The 18,333-nt window shown below is 52.1% G+C and overlaps 6 protein-coding genes across 6 annotated transcripts; 5 read left to right on the top strand and 1 right to left on the bottom strand.

Moving 5' to 3' along the window:
• Window positions 1-134: 134 nt before the first annotated feature.
• On the top strand, window positions 135-1,157 carry KVR01_007150 (uncharacterized protein; the record flags this gene model as incomplete). The annotated part of the gene is made up of 3 exons (XM_044791531.1): window positions 135-201; window positions 260-693; window positions 753-1,157. 3 exons carry the CDS (start codon window positions 135-137, stop codon window positions 1,155-1,157), a joined length of 906 nt encoding a protein of 301 aa, XP_044643403.1.
• A 688-nt stretch (window positions 1,158-1,845) lies between these two features.
• KVR01_007509 (uncharacterized protein) lies at window positions 1,846-3,000 on the top strand (the record flags this gene model as incomplete). The annotated part of the gene is made up of 3 exons (XM_044789087.1): window positions 1,846-2,185; window positions 2,255-2,528; window positions 2,586-3,000. 3 exons carry the CDS (start codon window positions 1,846-1,848, stop codon window positions 2,998-3,000), a joined length of 1,029 nt encoding a protein of 342 aa, XP_044643762.1.
• Window positions 3,001-6,113: 3,113 nt separating this feature from the next.
• On the top strand, window positions 6,114-7,933 carry KVR01_007255 (uncharacterized protein; the record flags this gene model as incomplete). Its single annotated transcript, XM_044784394.1, has 3 exons — window positions 6,114-6,510; window positions 6,616-7,392; window positions 7,773-7,933. Exons 1-3 carry the CDS (start codon window positions 6,171-6,173, stop codon window positions 7,931-7,933), a joined length of 1,278 nt encoding a protein of 425 aa, XP_044643508.1. The 5' UTR covers window positions 6,114-6,170.
• A 1,215-nt stretch (window positions 7,934-9,148) lies between these two features.
• Window positions 9,149-11,004, bottom strand: KVR01_007135 (uncharacterized protein; the record flags this gene model as incomplete). Its single annotated transcript, XM_044784932.1, has 6 exons — window positions 9,149-9,564; window positions 9,632-10,216; window positions 10,270-10,338; window positions 10,418-10,502; window positions 10,556-10,681; window positions 10,735-11,004. 6 exons carry the CDS (start codon window positions 11,002-11,004, stop codon window positions 9,149-9,151), a joined length of 1,551 nt encoding a protein of 516 aa, XP_044643388.1.
• Window positions 11,005-11,506: 502 nt separating this feature from the next.
• Window positions 11,507-13,353, top strand: KVR01_007410 (uncharacterized protein; the record flags this gene model as incomplete). The annotated part of the gene is made up of 7 exons (XM_044788787.1): window positions 11,507-11,680; window positions 11,742-11,825; window positions 11,887-12,246; window positions 12,314-12,734; window positions 12,804-12,948; window positions 13,007-13,100; window positions 13,159-13,353. The coding sequence occupies 7 exons, from the start codon at window positions 11,507-11,509 to the stop codon at window positions 13,351-13,353; spliced, it is 1,473 nt and encodes a 490-aa protein (XP_044643663.1).
• A 962-nt stretch (window positions 13,354-14,315) lies between these two features.
• Window positions 14,316-16,067, top strand: KVR01_007524 (uncharacterized protein; the record flags this gene model as incomplete). The annotated part of the gene is made up of 5 exons (XM_044793160.1): window positions 14,316-14,363; window positions 14,433-15,260; window positions 15,350-15,421; window positions 15,490-15,764; window positions 15,833-16,067. 5 exons carry the CDS (start codon window positions 14,316-14,318, stop codon window positions 16,065-16,067), a joined length of 1,458 nt encoding a protein of 485 aa, XP_044643777.1.
• Between the last annotated feature and the right edge of the window lie 2,266 nt (window positions 16,068-18,333).

The raw sequence follows: 18,333 nt of genomic DNA on the forward strand, positions 1-18,333 counted from the left end.
GCGGAGGTCTCCGCAGTACCACTCGGCGTATCATCATATTGAATTGCTTGTGGATATCATAGCGAATCAGTTCACCACACACTGTGCATCCTACCATCAGCAGTTTGGAGAAACGGAACGGGATCACAACCAAAATGACCACTCTCAAGATCGAAGAGCGCGATATACCGCAGCTAACTGGGAAGAATGTCATTATCACAGGTATAATCCAAGCACATGTTCGATCAAATCCAGGGTGGCCCTGACTTTGCCACGACAGGAGGTTCATCTGGTATCGGACTGGCCTCCGCGGAGATCATGGCTTCTAGAGGAGCACACGTCACCATTCTGGATATTTGTCAGCCACAAGAAACTTTAAACATGGGCATTCAATATCAGAAATGCGACATCAGCAACTGGGCTGAGCTCAGCGCTGTCTTCTCGGCCTCGAGCCCCGTCCATATCGCGGTCGCGAATGCCGGACAAGGTGAGGACGGGTCGTATTTGAAGGACTCATACGATGAGCAAGGCAATCTCCTTGAGCCTAAATATAACGTTATCGATACCAACTTCCGAGGGACTCTGAACTTCATCAAGCTTGCGTTGCATAACATGAAGAAGAACAGCATCAAGGGGAGCATCGTGATCACATCGAGCGCCACTGCGTATTCTGCAGAACAGTCACTGCCGGTTTACAGTGGCACGAAGGCAGCAGTAGGTGGCCAAGCCCTCCTTGTTCCAGATATGGTTTATTGACCGACCCATGAGCATAGCTGATCAACTATATGCGAGCTATGCGTTCGTCTCTCCGTGGTTCGGGCATAACTATCAATGCGGTTGCCCCGGCGGCCACAATAACGGGCCTCTTGCCAGCAGACTTGGCTGCTCCCATAATGGCCGCCGGCCTGCCTGTAAGCACCGCGCATTTTGTGGGTCTGGCGGTTGCCTATTCGGCGGTTGCATCCGAGCCAGATAAGGTCGAGGCCTATGGAAAAGACTCGGCGGAGTGGAAGCAGAGCTCAGGTCGGTGGAACGGGAGAACTATCCTCACGCTGGGTCAGAGATACACGGAACTGGAGGGCCCGATCTCCGACTGCCGTGACAAATGGTTTGGTCAGGACAATCTGCGAGAAACCAAGTTGCAACAAGCGGCCACCGATTTCCGAGGCCTGACTTAAGTGCGCTGCTATATTAACATGACGGTAATAATGCCAGGCTGCTTAAATTATTGTTCCAGTATTTGAATTATTATCCTACCTATGCAGCGCTTGAACTAATATCTTTTCAGCCCTAAGAATGTGAAACACAGCAATACTGAATACCAGGATCATTCAGTGAGTTCTAATGTTGGTGGGCTAATCCACCTTGTAGACTGACAGCCGCATCTTGTGTCAGGAACCTGCACCTGAAGTCACCCTGTATTTCCCGCGTTGACTTCTATAAATGATTCAAGTGGGACACCATGAGCCCAAGCAAGACATTGAAGAATTCGCATATTGCGGCCTTTGCTCCTTGCGGAATAGGGTTTTTGTACTGCCACCATCAGTGCGGGTGATGCGTTTTGAGGAGCTTGCTCTTGCTGCGGCGACTCGGCGACTCCTGCTTTTGGAACAAGCTTCCGTTTGTCTCCGCCTCGCACGGTTTCCTGTTCGGTACGTCCCGACCTCACAGGGACCAAACCGCCGGAAGCCTTCCCAGATGCAATCTGCGCACCACATGTTTCACTGCGAGGTCAGCGTTGCAAGTGGGGCCGGTCCTCTTTTCTGAGTTTGCGCAAAATATAACAACCAGCCTTATGGAAGCAATGGAACATCAGATTACTTTATTTCATTGACGGACTGACTGGCTTCTATCAAACTTTGTTTAATGATTTCCCTACAGCCCAACGTTTCGGTGGCAATCGCCGTCGGCGACACGTCGCCAGACGTGTTCGCCAAGCCTGCCACTCAAACTCACCGCCCCAAAGCCGCGGTACCTCCGGTGCCTTCAGCTCTGTTCACGCCCAAAATCCACCCAAGGGTGGCGGAGGTTACTGCAGAGGTGGATGCGTACTTCCTGAAGCACTGGCCATTCGAAAATGACAAGGCGAGGAAGAAGTTCGTGGCTGCGGGCTTCTCCGCTGTCACTTGCCTGTACTTCCCAGAGGCTTTGGACGGTAGGATAGCTTTTGCTTGTCGGCTGCTTGCATTACTATTCTTAATTGATGGTAAGTGCCCTTGGCTCGGTCGCCCCTGTGGATAGAACAGCTCGATCTAACATGTCACTGTCCCAAAAGACCTCCTTGAGGACATGTCGCTCGAGGATGGATCAGCCTACAACGAACGGTTGATCCTGCTCTCCAGAGGAAATCATGCGCCTGATCGCAGCATACCAGTGGAGTGGATCACGTACGATCTGTGGAACGAAATGCGCAACTGCGATAAAGTGCTTGCGGACGAAATATTAGAACCCGTCTTCACTTTCATGCGGGCACAGACCGACAAGAGTCGTCTCGAGATCGCGGAGCTCGGGGAGTACTTTAAGTATCGCGAGAGGGACGTTGGAAAGGCGTAAGCGATCTTTTCTACTTGCACTACGATTGCAGATTTATGCTCATAAGATTCCAGGCTCTTGTCAGCTCTAATGCGCTTCGCCATGAACTTGCACGTCAGCCCCGAGGAACTTGAAAGCATCAAAGAAATCGAGATGAATTGCTCCAAACACATTTCCGTCGTGAATGACATCTACAGCTGGGAAAAGGAATTGAAGGCCTCCCAGACGGGCCACAAGGAGGGTTCGGCGCTATGTTCCTCTGTTTCGGTTCTGTCTGCAGAAGCAAACCTGGAATACTCGGCGTCGAAGCGTGTTCTGTGGGTTATGTGCCGAGAATGGGAGTTCGTGCATGAAGAACTTGTTGCAAGGAGACTGTCGTCTTCTGAGCCATGCAGCGCTAATTTGAGCGCATTCATGAAGGGGTTGGAATATCAAATGAGTGGTAATGAGGCATGGAGCGAGACTACCCCACGCTATCACTCGGTTTAGTCTGGAGTGGCTTGATTAACTTTTGTACATTACCCATTTTTACATAGCCTTTGAAATTGTTTTTTTCTTTTTCGTTTTCCAAACGCTGGGTCTTGACCGTTTACCACTGTATAATACGCTTGATATGTATGGGGATTAGGAACAAAACCAGTTTTACAAACCTCACGGAAACACGCTTCAATCTTCGAATTTGATACACGAGCGAGCCTCACTGCAGTTTTGTCAACTACGTCTTCCAGGATGGTGAGACCTGATAGAAAATGTGGGGTTTCTCGGAAGGATTCAGAAAACTCAGGCGCTTTGCCGGAAGAGGTAACCACTCTCTGGCTTGGCACGCGTAAGCTGAATCCTTCGACCGTGAGCCGCCTCTCATAAATCGACCACACTACCCATCGCGCCTAGCAAGTAAACAGTATACCTCGGGACCCCAATGTGCCGCGCAGCTCATGCATGTACGCCTGCCATCGGTTTCATCAGTCGAACCACTGTTACGTGTACTTGGACGACAAAACTTGGCCCCCATCGAAGCTAATCAAGATGAGGCAGACGGGGGAACTGCCTTTTATTGTGACGATAGGGGTTCCTAATAAGCCGGATACGAAGACACAGACCTTCATCAGGAGCCATGTTATGAAGGGCAAGAATAAGGGCAAGTCTTACCGCACCCAGCGCAAAGGTAACGGGAACTCTATGCATGCAGGGGTAGCATCAGACGAGGTAGAGCCCACGAACCATGGCCCAACCATTTCCGATTACCGACCACTAGGCTTCATTCCGAGAAGAGTGGGCTCAGAGCTGTCGTTCATTCCTTTTGCAGATGACGTCGAGTCATCACTGGAAGTTCCTGTCGTAAAATGTATATCCGACTACTACCCATTCATTATTTGCCATGTCTCCTTCCTGCTCTGGTTAGCTAACTCCACACAAGTCACATCGTTACCCAAAGCTGCCCTATTCCCATTGGAAAGCTGCTTGGACTCAGCCGAGCCTCCCGGAGTGTCAATGATTGAGACACTGTGCACTGATGCGGCCTACCTCAATGCCACCATTTTTTCTGTGCAGGTCTACTTCGATCTGTTGGCCGGCCACGATCTGGAGCCCGTATCACCACTGAAACCCACATATAACTCCTTCTCAAAGACTCTGCGGCTTCTTATAGAAAGAATTGAGGACTATAACGAACAATTGGTATTATCCGATAGCACGGTAATGGTCGTCCTGATTTTGGCCTGCCATGCCCATAGGCTCGGCCAGTACAGCGTGGCTAGAAACCATATGATCGGGCTGCGGAAGCTTGTCGACATGAGAGGAGGCATTCAAGTTTTCAAAACTAGGGCGAAACTTCTAATAGAAATCTTCAGGTAAATAACTGAAACACACAAAGCATAATTTTTATACTCTGCTGAGTACTTACTGTACTTGTTTCAATATCACTAACTGCTAACAGCTGCGACCTAGGAATGGCCCTTCATTCAGGTGGCAGCCCTATATTTTTCAACCAGTCGAGGGGTGAGGAGTTTGTTCCCTATCCGGTGGATCTCTTGTCGCCTGTTCCGATCGCTTTCCGTCTGCGTGAGGCACGTCATCTTATCGACAGTCGCGATCTTGGCATAACCCATGTCGAACTTGGGAGTGCTTGGGACACTTTGCAGGCATTCTGCTCGCTTATCAACTTTACCGCGGAATCGGGGCGGAAGATACCACAACAGCTGTTCCTGGACGTCATGACTTCGATATTGTATCGGCTGGTCAGCATGGAATTTCCGCTTCACAGCCTACACGAAGCGATACGACTCGGGCTTTCGGCCTTTTGCTCTCACATCTTCATACAGTGGTCAAATTCCCGGCTACCGCACTGCCACTTCCCGACGATATACAAAGAGTGTCTAGACCTGCACCAGGATTCTAATATGGCCTCATTCTTACTTATGCCATGGCTAATAATGGTCGGCGCCATGTCTATATTTCCAGAGGGAGACACTTGGCTGGAGCCTTGGCTGAGGAGGGCGATGCCTGACTCTGGCCTATCTGTTTCCTGGGCCGAGGTCCGAGCAACTATGAAGAGGTTTTTGTGGGTCGACTTTGTCCACGATCGACACGGATTAGCTATCTACAATACTGTTCATCGGCATGTTTTGCTTGACGCAGGGATAAGTATTTGATACCACCGCGCAAGGTGATGTACATGTGTACTTCAGCTGAAGAGACCCTATTGAATTGGGTCAACGCCAGTCGGGTAATGAAGCCATTCTGGGCGTGAGGTACGGAGGGTTCCTGCGTTCTCGTGCCAAAAGGCCTGGCTTGAAACAGAGATCCCTGAAGCCGCTAGTCAACAAGGGACCCAGTCAAGTCAAGACTTGAGTCGCCCCGGGCCTAGACCGTTGCACGACAAGCTGGGATGACAATGCGAACCCCAGTTGGGCATCTGCAATGTGCGGGCGTGTACCAAGTGTGCGGTGTGATTTAGAGTTTCGCACCATCAACATAAAGTTTAACGACTGGAGTCCTGGGTTGCATGCGGCGTATATGGTGGCTAGACCGGAATCGTGTCAGCTGGAGGCGACTTTGCAGCACGTTTTCTCGAAGCCATGTCCACTCCACTTCTCTAAAGCATATATAGACGACCATGACAGAACGTTTCCAATCCAATGTAGTACTGCCAAACTCTAATCAGCCCCTTACACTGCTTTTTGTTAAAAAAAAAAAACATGTTCGCGACTCTTCGTGCAGAAGAACGGGATGGAGAAGTTATATGCATATCGAGCACGACTCAGTTACCACAAGCCGGCCAAAACCAAAGCCACTTCGCTTGCGATAGGTGCAGAGTTAAGAAGGTAGGCACTTGCAAGCTCCAGTTGAGAAAACCAGGACAGTATTAACATTAAATTTAGTTAAAATGCACAGGACACAGATTTGGCTGTCAACGCTGTCGTGATCGCAATCTTTCCTGCACGTATTCCGCTACTTCGCAGTCGAGGCAGCGAAAGGCCGATAGGCTGTCCAAGGTGCATAAGAACACGTCACGAAACGTAACCCCACCATCAACCACTGAAGAAATTTTTGTGCTCCAAACCTCACCGCCTGGAACAGCTCCGAGCGGATCCCCTTCACATCAGAGCCCGAGGCAAAGCGCATTGGGAGAAGCCAAACATGCAAGTGGCCATCCTTTCATGCTCACGCCTGCGGCGGGGGGCAGCGAGCCCAGGATCCCATCACCATGCGCTCAGCTTTTACGAGACGCCAGCCCGGTTACTTGTGCCCGGCAGCCAGAGCCAGGCTCACTGAAAAGCCCTGAATTTGACGACTTGGAGATACCAGATTACATCGAGTCAGGCCTGCCAGAGTTCGATATAGATGAGCTGCTTCAGGCTGATCTATCGCACCCTGGAATCCAGGGTGATGCATTTTCTCTAGGTAGCACGCTTGCGTCTAGCACTTCACCAGAAGACATAACAGGCTCACACAATGGCACATACGATCTTGCAAGGAGCACTGACAATTCACTATCGGGTGAGAAAGCCCTCTCCAAAATGAGATGCCCAGTGATCCTGGACCGCGTGATACACTGGTTTTCATATCTGAGTGAGAAGGGATTGAGTGCTAATACACCTACAGATGATATGGATTGGATATCATATACGCAGGCCAAATGCAGGGTTGAGCCAGCTGGAGAATATGTGAGGAATGAGCCAGCACAGAGACCACCATCCAGGACGCCGTCTCAGGATAGGACTTCTACAGCAGCCTCCTCGCCTCGAGTAGTGTCAACGGGCGGGGGCTCCGGGGTCTCTACTCCGGTAAATATTCGCCAGACGCGGCCAAGTCCAACCAGTCGCACAGCAATACGTTCGAAGAACCCACCGCCTTGCCGGTGTGTTGGTGTGACACTCTCCCTTCTGGAGCGAATACAAGGGCACAGGAAGTCAACCAGTCTTTGTGTGGCAGAGACAGCGCTACACTCCCTGAAGGGATCCATATCACAATGCCAGGCACTGGCCGGCTGCCGATCATGCCCCAGCCCATCACGGCTCATGGCATTTTCGGTATTGTTAGTAGAGAAGATGGCAGGGATGCTGGAGGACATGGCTTCCATGTGGGAGCAGGTCACAACGGCTTCATCAGGGGCGGAAGCGGCCGCAGAGGGGGATGCGCTCCAGGTAGATGCGGACGGAAGCGGGTGCGAGTGGGCCCCGATTCATCTTGGCCAATATCGGATAGACACAGCGGGTGAGTGGCAGGAGGTATTTGGGTTCTTGGTGCTACTCCAGGTGCGACGCCTAAGCAGCTTCTTGGGGAGGTTACGAAGCAATGCTGGTAGAGAAGGCTTGGAATCGCACCGGAGTGCCTTGGCGTCCGTGGCCCTCAGGGTTCAGGAACTTCAGGAAGCATTGGGTGGGATGACAACGGGGCTTGATAGATGAGGCTGCGTCCAGATGTCGGAGACTTGCAGCCGTCAACTCGGATGATCTTCCCATGAGCTGCAGCATGTACCAAACTTGAAGTCCCATTGGTCCAAGAAAACGATCTCAAATCTGGCTCCTCGCCGTAGGGTACCAGATCTGAAATACATGTGGGCCAATCGCGGGTTCACGCATGTGGACCAGATCACGATAACCTTCGGATGCGGGGCATTATGAGTAGGGGTTGCCGCCGCTAATATTAATATAGGACTTCAGATAACCTACTACCCAGGTAGCTATCAACTTCAACCTTGGCAAGGCCCAGCAAGGCGTGCCAATGCAATATGTTATCGCTTATAAGGCGGAATAGAGCCCGCTGGCCTAAGCCTTTTGCTCGGACAGCGCGCGTGTCGGGAGGATACCTCCGTACTGTGACACGCGGCCTATCTTCCGACCGATCTGTGCTTGTCGCCCAGTACCACCAAGCCAGATGGCGGGAGAGAGGCTCTTGCGGCTTGCCTGAGGTGGACTAGCCCGTCTGTCTGGGAAAAACGAAGTTAGGCCCCCCCCTCCTGTTCTATTACCCCTATCAATTGGGCCACACCTAAAAATCGCTCCCTTCGCGCGCGCGCCCACGCAGCGCCTACACTACTTCTTTATCCTTTAATTCCCCTCCCTCTAGTAAATATTTCTAATAATAATAAAAATAAAAATAGTTATAAAAAAGTTTAGAATATAAAGTTTATACTAAGTTTAAAGAGAGTATTAGGGTATATATATTTAGTAGAATGTGTATTAGGCTACTAGCTATTTTAAGAGTTTTTAAAGGATAAAGTAGTGTACTAACTAGGCGCTGTGTGGGTGTGCGCGTGAAGGCAGCGTTTTTTAGTGTTTTTTTAGGTGTGGCCCAATTGACAGGGGTAATAAAACAGGGGGGGCCTAACTTCGTTTTTCCCAGACAGCCGTCGCCGAGCACCACAGACCCGGATCGCGGGAGAGAGGCTCTGGCGGCTTGCCTGAGGCGTAGCGTACTAGCCCGTCACCGAGTCCTGGCCTCAAAGTGCTGGGATCGAAGCTGAAGGAATTAAGCTTTTCGAGGGGTTGTTTCAACCTGATAAACGGCAGTTCCGGTCGCACATCACGATAACGAGGTACTTGAAATCCAGCACGTCATATGCAGGGTGTACCCCTCATCATTATGTAGAATATACTTTTGATGGCTTATCTAGGGATCCCCAGCTCACTATTAAACTATAAAAAAGAGACATAAACACTACCTTCCTACAGGAGGTAATGAGTGTAGAGTTAGGGTAGCTAGGTAGTACTGATAGTAATGGCTCTAGCACTGCTGTCTATCAGTAGGAAGAGAGAATATGATTGGTCTATAGTGTTGTATTTTGGAATTGGCGAAGTCCCTGTGTGATGAAGATTGGGAGCCAATCTTGTTGTAGTGATGATTTGAAATCCCAGGCAGCCTGTGATTGCATTTCAATGACGCTGTTTTCGTAAGATTTCTGTTCCCCGGACAACTCTATCTTCAAATTGTCAAAGTCCAGCTCCTGGACCTTCAATTAATGCACCTTGACGACTGTTCACAGCAGCTTCGATGACGGTGGCGTGAAACATACATCAAACCTCATGCCGAGGCTCCTTGTTGGAAACGCATCGATACGACAAGAATCAAGCAAGATGCAGCGGAACGTGCCCTGGCCCCCGATAGGCACCCTGGGAGATATATCGTCCAAGCCTTAAGTTCGTCGTTTGAATTCAACCGTCGCCCCCGGGTGTGGCAGATATTGCGTTTCGGCCCTCAGGCTCTCTGGCCGGCTCTGACCCGCGGGAAATCGAATATCGTAGTTGTGCAGAATATGAGCCATGATGGCCTTGATCTCTTGGGCAGCAAAGAATCGCCCCGGGCATGCGTGTCGCCCATAGCCAAAGCTCAGCGAGGCCGGGTTCGATGCGACGTATTGCGCACGTCCGTCCATTTCTGGTCGCTCTTCCCGAATCTTGGAGAAGCGGAATGGATCAAAAACCTCTGGATTGGGATACAATGACTCGTCCATTGTTATGGCCTGCGTCGGGATTCCAATTGTCGTATGTGCTGGGATAGTGAAACCAGAAGACAGCGTGAGGGGTTGATGGATTACTCGCTCAAAAGTGACTGTTCAAACAAGAAACAAAGTCAGTGATCTTCATCTCATTTCATCAAGATTTTCAGCTGCACTTACTCAGTAGCAGGGGATTAAACCTCTGGCTTTCCTTCATGAAACTGTCCATCTTTGCCATCTTCATAAACCCGGACTTGTCGATCATGCCATCTGGACCAATGACACTGCTTACCTCTTCCCGCAATGGCTCAATGAACTCCGGATGTTCGCACAAGTCATAGAGTAGCTGTGCAGGGGCTGCTGCGCTTGTGTGTATCGCCGCAAAACTGACTTTCAGGAGGATGCCAGCCAAGAACTTAAAATCCCGCTCCTCGTCCTTGGCCTGCTCAGCCATCCAATACAACAGGTCCATGGCCTTCTCCCCTGTCCGCCGGCGATTCTCCAGCATCGGGATGGCAGCGGCTTCTGCCGCTGCGTAATGATCTGCGATCTTCCGAATTTCTGGGACGAAGCGCGCAACCAGTGGCTTGAGGAATTCTGGGTACTTCTTGATCTTCTGGGCGCCGATGAAACCGTCGATGGCGAAGTCAATCGACGACTTGACCCATTCCTTGTTGTGAGACAGGGTCGTCCCGCCAAACATGCAGCTGGATACCCTCGCCACAATCTGGGTCAGGATTTCTACCACCGGCACAGGCGTCCAATCTGAACAATTAAACTTTAGCATGATTCTGCCTTGACTTGAGACATCCTCTGACCTTCACAGGGGGGAAATTGTTCCGCGAACGAGTCCACAATCTCCTGCTGGACTCCGGGCATTACGTCCGCTTCAGTCAAGGTCAGCAATGCGCCCTTGGTCTATACGCAGACAGTTTGTGCATATTCTGCACCCTTTGAGGCACACACCTAGGTGATGGTTCAACTGTGCCTTGACGACCCGGGGATGCAAGGTCGATCGACTACCCATCGTAGTATATTTGCCTTCGAACATCTATACCAGTCAGCACTGAGTCCTTTTTACCTCATGTTGGTGAAAAGACTTACTTCAATAAACGTAGCAACGAAATCCACCTCTTCTACTGGCGCCGTCTTCAATTCCTCGAGGTACTTGACCGGTATCATCAGCCGCTCTCCGAGTGGACTGGGAACGTAGTAAAAGCCGCCGTCCGACTAAGATTGGTCAGTGCTCACGCCGCAGATGATGCCGCTTCCTCTTCACGTACTTTTCTGTAGCCTTCTTCAAGCATCTCCTTTGCGCCTTCTCGGAATCGCTCTCGATTTGCCCGTATCGTCTGCTTTTCGCCGCCGCCGACCACCATGATGCCAGGGGCGAGTTTCTGGCCGCCATCCCGCTTCAATGTGAACAATAACAATACCAAGGCGAATGAGATGACCACGTATGCTGTGGCCCGGTCCGACGACTGCACGACGTGAATGAATGTCCTCTCTGGTGTGAGGGAAGTGCCATTTTCGGCGATGGTCCAGGACCACATTTCTGCGGGTCGTTTGAATATAGGTTGACCTGAAAGTGTAGCTGAAATGACTCAACTTGATAGTCGGTGAGAATAATCAACAGCTATTTCACCGATTCAGTGATCACAATAGGACGCCGCCGAAAAGGTGGTTGCTCCCGAAAAGACCCAATTCGAAGATGCCGTTGCTGGTTGTCGCCCGATTGGTCCGGTCCGGCATCAAGGCCATATTAGGAAGCTTGCCGAGTCGCCGGCGTGCCTATTTTGGCCAATAGTGGCCCATCCAACCACTTGTGGCGATGGAGTTCAGGGTTGATATAGAACCTTGGTATGCATCGTATTCAACAACAATTAAGCCTGTATTCTTCCATTGATATTTTATACTCTCGGTTGTTCAGAAGCAGTGATTACGGGTTTGCTCTCAGGATTCTGTCCTGTAACTTTATTTTCACCTTCCAGCCAGGCTCCCCAGCACATCTACATAAAATTGTCACATTAGGCCCTGAGCTTAATTAAACTCAAGATGGGTTCACAACCGCTGGAACTAAGCACACTGCCGGAGAACCATGATCCATTCCAGCCTTACAAAGTCGAGAAATTCGACGAAGGTCTGAGCTACGATACTCTTCAAGTCCATGCCGGTCACAGGCCCGACAAAGAAACACATGCACGAGCAGTTCCGATCTACAACAGTGTGGTAAGCATAGTTATTCCGCATGTCGATACTGAGAAGTGTCACTAACACTTCCGGTTTACAGTCTTTCGTCTTCACAGACAGCGCTCACGCCAAGCGCGTGTGTGCCACTGAGGAAGCCGGATACTTTTACAGCAGAGTTTCCAATGTATGTGGACAACCAGGACGCCGCCCACGGCAGACTCGGGTCAGTCGCTAACAATAGAAAGCCCACCGTTGCGGTGTTTGAGAAGCGAGCGGCTGCACTGGAGGGGGGTACTGCAGCTGTAGGCACATGTTCTGGACAAGCTGCTATTTTCAACACCATCGTCTGCCTCGCCGGTGCCGGTGACAACATTGTCGCGTCAATCAATCTGTATGGCGGCACCTACAGCCTGTTCAAGACCCTGCTCCCCCGCCTGGGGATCGAGGTGAAATGGGCAAAGCAGGAGACAAGGCAGGAGTATGCCAGGCTCGTGGACGAGAAGACCAAGCTCTTCTTTGTTGAAAGCATTGGCAATCCTCGCTGCAGTATCCCTGATTTCTTGGGCCTGGCTGCTGTCGCTCGCGAAAACCACGTCCCGCTCGTTGTGAGTAAAAACATTAGCTCGGCTCGCCATCATGGCGTGTGTTCCTCCTTTCTAACCGGAAGCACAGGTCGACAACACATTTGGTGCATGCGGTACATGGTGCAGGCCCAAGGACTTTGGCGCGAATATCGTCTTGCACTCGGCAACCAAGTGGATGGGCGGCCACGGCACCACTGTCGGCGGCGTAATCATCGACTGCGGGAATTTCGACTGGGGTGCGGCCGGTGACCGGTTCCCAAAGATGATCAAGAAGGACGGGCCGATGGCCTTTTCCTACTGGAAGGCATTCGGCAATATCTGTTTCGCTATGGCGATGAGATTTGACATCCTGATGGAAGTCGGAACGATCCTGAGCCCGGCATCAGCGCAGCAGCTGCTGATCGGAATGGAGACGCTGAGCCTGAGGTGCGAGCGACACGCCACCAACACGATGGCCGTTGCCCGCTTCTTGGAGTCGCACCCCAGAATTGCGTGGGTTAACTATCCAGGTATGCCATCCTGAAGGGCCCATCTGCCAGTGCTGCGCGTGGAGAAAGATGCTTACCATTCCTTTGCAGGCCTCGAGTCGAACATTTACCATGAGAATGCGAAGAGATATCTTAAGAACGGCTTCGGAAGTGTGCTCTCCTTTGGACCCAAGGGTGGAAACACGGCAAGCAAATTACTTCTGAACTACGTCAAGGTCATCTCCCACCAGTCAAAGTAAGTAATAGAGATATCATATTTTGACTCGCGCATGGCAACTAACAGATATCCACAGCGTCGGAGACTCCAAGACATTGGCCACACACCCTTGGAACTCGACACATGTGATCATGTCCGAAGCAGACAGACGCGAGTCTGGCATCACTCCAGTAAGCAGAGTCAATAATCCATCTGGATAGACGAATGAGCTGACCAAGACAACCACAGGCCTTTATCCGATTCTCAGTTGGTACTGAAGACGTGAAAGACATCATTGCCGATCTCGACCAAGCGCTCAATTCACTCCCCGATGACGTCGTGAACGCGCACGATGAGGACACGGAGAAGCTGATGCCCAAGTATACAGTGGGCGCACCCATGGATGCTGATGCTGTGCCGATCACAGACGTAAAGGTGTACTAAATACGCTGATGCGGACGCGGTGTGGGCAAATTCAAGTATTCCAGATGTCCTGTCGCCTGACAGACTGCCGTGGAAAACTGGTGGTGAGGAGATTCTGGATCACAACAAAAAAAAGCAAGCAAGCAAGCAAAGCCGCTACGGCTCGTCTGGAGTTCGGGTCTTGACGGTTTGAGCCATTCGTTTTCAGCGATCAAGTGAGGTAACCTCACATGTATTTCCTGACCTAAATAGCACTCTCTGATGAAGTTAACTATGCGAAGCAATTTTCAAAGTGCAATCAAGGCATACTCTAGGTCATTTTGCTGGAAGTGACATGGCGATAGCATGACAGCAATTATATCATCTTCACATCGGACCTAAGATCAGACGCACCAGAGCCAGTATTTGGATGCAATGCCGATTTCGTTCCTGCCATTGACAACTTTGGAAGTTTCTCGAACATGAGCAGGAGTTAGGACTTCAGGATAAATACTTAGTGTTGTTATCAATGTTGATGATGAAGTACACATCACTCAAACTGGCCGGGGCTTACAATGTCAGCCTAGACGGGCAAGATCAATTGTGGTCGGGAAGGCATTGAATGCTTATCCTAAGGTCAGCGTGCTTCAAGGGATCTGCCATCATGATTTCAATACTCCGGTCCCTTTCAACGTCCCATTTCCCCTCACTCGGGCGTCTTTTTTCCCCAGGTTCTCCTCACCCCTCGTGGCCCGACCTCTGTGTTGAACCACTGAGGATCCCCAAGAATGCGGAGATGTCGCCGGCAGCGGAATTACGCTCGAGTGACAGACCGGGCAACAATTGCCCATATTAATTACCTCTGCCGATGACTGCACGCGTCATTCGGTATTCGCATCTTCCCCAGGTAGAATCAGTATTTGCTTCTTCGGAAACATTGCACGTCCACGTTGCGGATCTGTGCTTCCTTCTCTTCTCCTACACTTGAATGAGAAGACTCGACGATGGAGAAGCCTATGGGAACAAAGTTCGGCGAGGGCACATCTGCCGAAGTAGGTACACCTATGGCGCAGATCATGATTGACCTCAGTAAGTCCTTGACTGACAGAGGTGCTCAGCAGGCCGAAACCGCAGTGACCCACGAAGAGAACGCCCTTCACGAAGACGTGTACGATGTTTTGCAAAACAAGAGGCTCAACAGAATCCTCGACCTAAGGATAATCCCGCTATGCTGCTGGCTATACCTCTTGAACTTCCTCGACAGAGGCAACATCGGCAATGCCCGGGTCCTCAACCAGGAAACAGGAGACGACATGCTGCACCGCACACGCATGACCTCGACAGACTACGCGATAACGCTGACGGTGTTCTCCCTCGCCTACGCCTTGTTTGAGGTACCCTCAAACTGGGTCATGAAGCACCACGTCCGCCCGTCTGTGTGGCTGGCCCTGCTCCTCGGGTGCTGGGGCGTAGTGACGATAGGTTTCGCCGGGGTCCAGAACTACGCGACCGTCCTCGCCCTGCGCCTGCTCATAGGCGTCTTCGAGGCCGGGTTCTTCCCCGGCATCGTCTACCTCATCACCATCTGGTACCGCCACAACGAACGCGCGCTGCGGATCGCCATGGTGATTGCCTTCTGCAATCTTGCTGGTGCATTCGGCGGTGCTATCGCGTACGGAATTGGGCACGCCAACGGGGCTGCTGGCCTGCAGGGGTTCCGGTGGCTGTTCATCATCGAAGGGCTGATCACGGTCGTGAGCGTGCTGCCGACTTTGCTCATCCTGCCAGACTATCCTGCTCGTGCCAAGTTCCTGACGGCGGATGATAAAAGGCTGGCTGTGGATCGGCTCAGGGAGAGGGGCGGCGGGTACAACAGAGAGCATGCGACGAGGAAAGAGATCATGGCGACTTTTGTGAGCCCGCGAATGTTGGCACATTATGTTGCGTATGTGAGTAGCCGTCTGCCAAGGTGACTGTCGTCTATGAGAGGGGAGGGGATCCTCCAAGATCGAGGCTAACCACTCTGCCCCGACCCAAGATTGCGAATGTGGTTCTCCAGGGATCCTTCACCTTCTATTCTCCGACAATTGTCACGGGTCTTGGATACAAGGTAAAAATCCAAAGACTATCTTGATGAAATGTCTCAAAGACAGCCCTGCTTACTTTTGTCATGTCCAGTCCATCCAGGCGCAGCTCATGACAGTTCCTCCATGGTGCATCGGCTTCTGCGTTGCCATTAGTCTCTCCTATTCGGCCGACCGCTTCGATGCCCGAGGCTGGCATATCGTGGGGGCATCAGTTGTTGGAGGCGCCGGCTGGCTCACTGCGGGCCTTCTGCCCCATGACGCCTACATACAGCGATATGGCTGCCTCTGCTTGGCTGCGGCCGGCGCATTCCCTTGCGCTCCCGCAATGACAAACTGGGTTACGTGCAACACACCCAGTCTGCTGACGTGAGTTTTTGCCCATCCGTCGGAACACGCCAGAGTGTCGCTAATAATCGTTGTTCACCCTGCTCCAGTATCCCATTCGCCATCGCTGTGCATAACTCATGTGCTGGGATCGGCCAGATCATTGCACAGTGGATCTGGAAGCCGGCCGAGGCTGCTCAGGGCTACCCCACTGGGAACTTCACTTGTGCGGCCTGCTGCTTCTTCGTTGCTTTCATGGCGGCCGGCCTTCGGCTCCTCTATGCCAAGATGAACAGAGATGGGATCCGCGATGCCAGGGGCGAGAAGAGGGTCTGGTCCTACTGATTCGAGGGTGCCACAAAGGGAATGTGGCGTGGGTCTGGGCCTCAGCTTGGCGGCCGTGGCTGCATAACCGCATCGACGGAGAGGTGACATGAAACATGTCTATTTAAAACAACTCTGACTGAAAGACGGATGTGGTGGTGTAACGACACTGGCACATCTGAGTCAAGGACAATGTAGTTATGGACTGTGTTGTCTAAAATAACTCAGACAATAAGGCTGATACAGCTGCCTGTGCTTAACTGAACATTGTACACACCTAGGTAATTGTTCTTCGAGACATGGTATTCATCAAAGTCCAGCTTGACTGTAGGAGGGCTGCCAAATCCGTGAGAAAAAGGATGTTAGCAACCGGGAACATGACTGCTGCAGTATCAAGACCTTCGACAGATTCTCTGATGTTTGTCAAGATGCGGCGTGCACCTCGCTCCGTAGACACCTGAAAACAGAAATATTGGCCGTCCAACAACGCTCGAGGTCCTTGTAATAGTGCGTGTCGACAAGCACAAGCAATGCCGTCGGGTGACCCCACGTCAGTGCAGGTTCCAATACTCGACCACCGGCGGTGTGTAGGGTAGGCGGGTTGCATCAAACCAGCGGGAGAGAATGCGGTCAGCTGACATGCGAACCCTCTCATTCAGATGCCCGCCGTCGGTAACACGACTCGAGTGAGCATCAAGATGCCGTCACCGTCGTGGTGTATTGCGGGCCTCTAGACGCAACTCATCATCATAGACAACGGGCGTCAAATGGGGCTCCCGTAGTACCTACGTAGGCATGCACATGACCGCGTGAACGGTGATGCGGCCGAGAAAACAAACGACCGGGTAGACTCTCGTGAAGGCCATATCTTCCGGGTCACAACATGCAGCACTGGCAGCGAGCGTGCGTGCTCGCTCTCTGGACTGCTGTGTTACGGCCCCTCGGGTGGCGGCAACTCTTGACAGCGACTTTGACAGGATGGCCTTGTGTGCCTTAATCAAATCTCCGCACCTCAAGTTTGGTTCGCAGTGGGCAAGTCACATCGCCCACGTGTCGGCGCCCATCATCAGTCCCGAGGTCTACCCCAGAGTCGCAGAGCGCGGGAGATTTGACGGGGATGGACTGGTTACCTGGTTAGCTTGGCATCAGGCCGCCAGCGCCAGACTCCAGCCTCCTTGTCCCGGCATTAACAGCCCGCTGGTCCGCGATGATCCTTGGGGGGCCCAATGGGTCTTCGTGGCCTCGCGATAATAAGGTGTCCGGCAGCGGTGATCAGGCCTGAATGCTCATCGCGGCTGTCTGATACGACGAGACGCCATCAGCCTCGACTTTGACGCGCGCGCACAGAGTTGTGTTGCTGTTCACGTGGCTCTCTCGCCAGCCGCGGTATTGTCCAGCATAGGGGTCGATGATCACACCTGCGGTGAGTAGTCCCGGATGAAGTCATCGTCCCAGGTTGCCCCTGTTTCCAAATCGGGGTGTTTTGTGTTCACCTTCAGCCGACCCGGGCAAGAGTCCCCGGCCAGAGCACTTCTGTTTGGCTGCCCTGGAAGTGTCGAAACTGACTCGGACGTCCTGGATGTTACATCGACCGTTGCGCAGGAACCAAAGAGCAGAAGACAAGTCTGTGTGCATCAGGCGGGCCGATCTCTCCCAGTACAAATGGGGCAATGAGATGAGGCTACAGCCGGATGATCGCCGGACTATCGACCAACTAGGACGGTGGTGGTTCCCTCGGTCCCTACATACATACAATACGCACATACTGCAGCAAACAATACGTACAATAGTGTAGATCGAGTCTAACTATACTCCAGTGTATGCGGGGGCAGAGTGGCCCTGAAGGAGGTCAAGGAGTGTGGGTGGGCGCCTCAACCGCGGTGACAGTGACAGCGGCAACAAAAGTGAGGGGCCAAACCCGGCGGGATGTCACCCGATTTAAAACGCCGCGATCCGAGTCGAGGGGGCAGATGGGGCCAGCTGCAGCACGACGTCATGCGGGCCAGGTCACTCCATCCGGTGCCTCGCGTCAGACTCCGTCAGCGGCCAGCATCATCTGGCCCACACAAAACACCTGGGCAGACAAGCCCGGGCAAGCAAGCTGATTTGACCGTGCTTGCTGTGGTTTAAACTTGGATACCGGTGAGGCCACACGGCCACCGTCCACGGATGCTTTATGGGCACGGATGGCACAGAGGGTGAACACAGCATATGACGTTTGCAGCAGGACAGGTGTCACGTCTTCATTGACAGGCTGGACAGGCTGGAGAGGCCTGGTACGGACTGT

Source organism: Diaporthe batatas, assembly GCF_019321695.1.
Source record: "Diaporthe batatas strain CRI 302-4 chromosome Unknown Contig00008, whole genome shotgun sequence".
Classification (NCBI taxonomy): Eukaryota; Fungi; Ascomycota; class Sordariomycetes; order Diaporthales; family Diaporthaceae; genus Diaporthe; species Diaporthe batatas.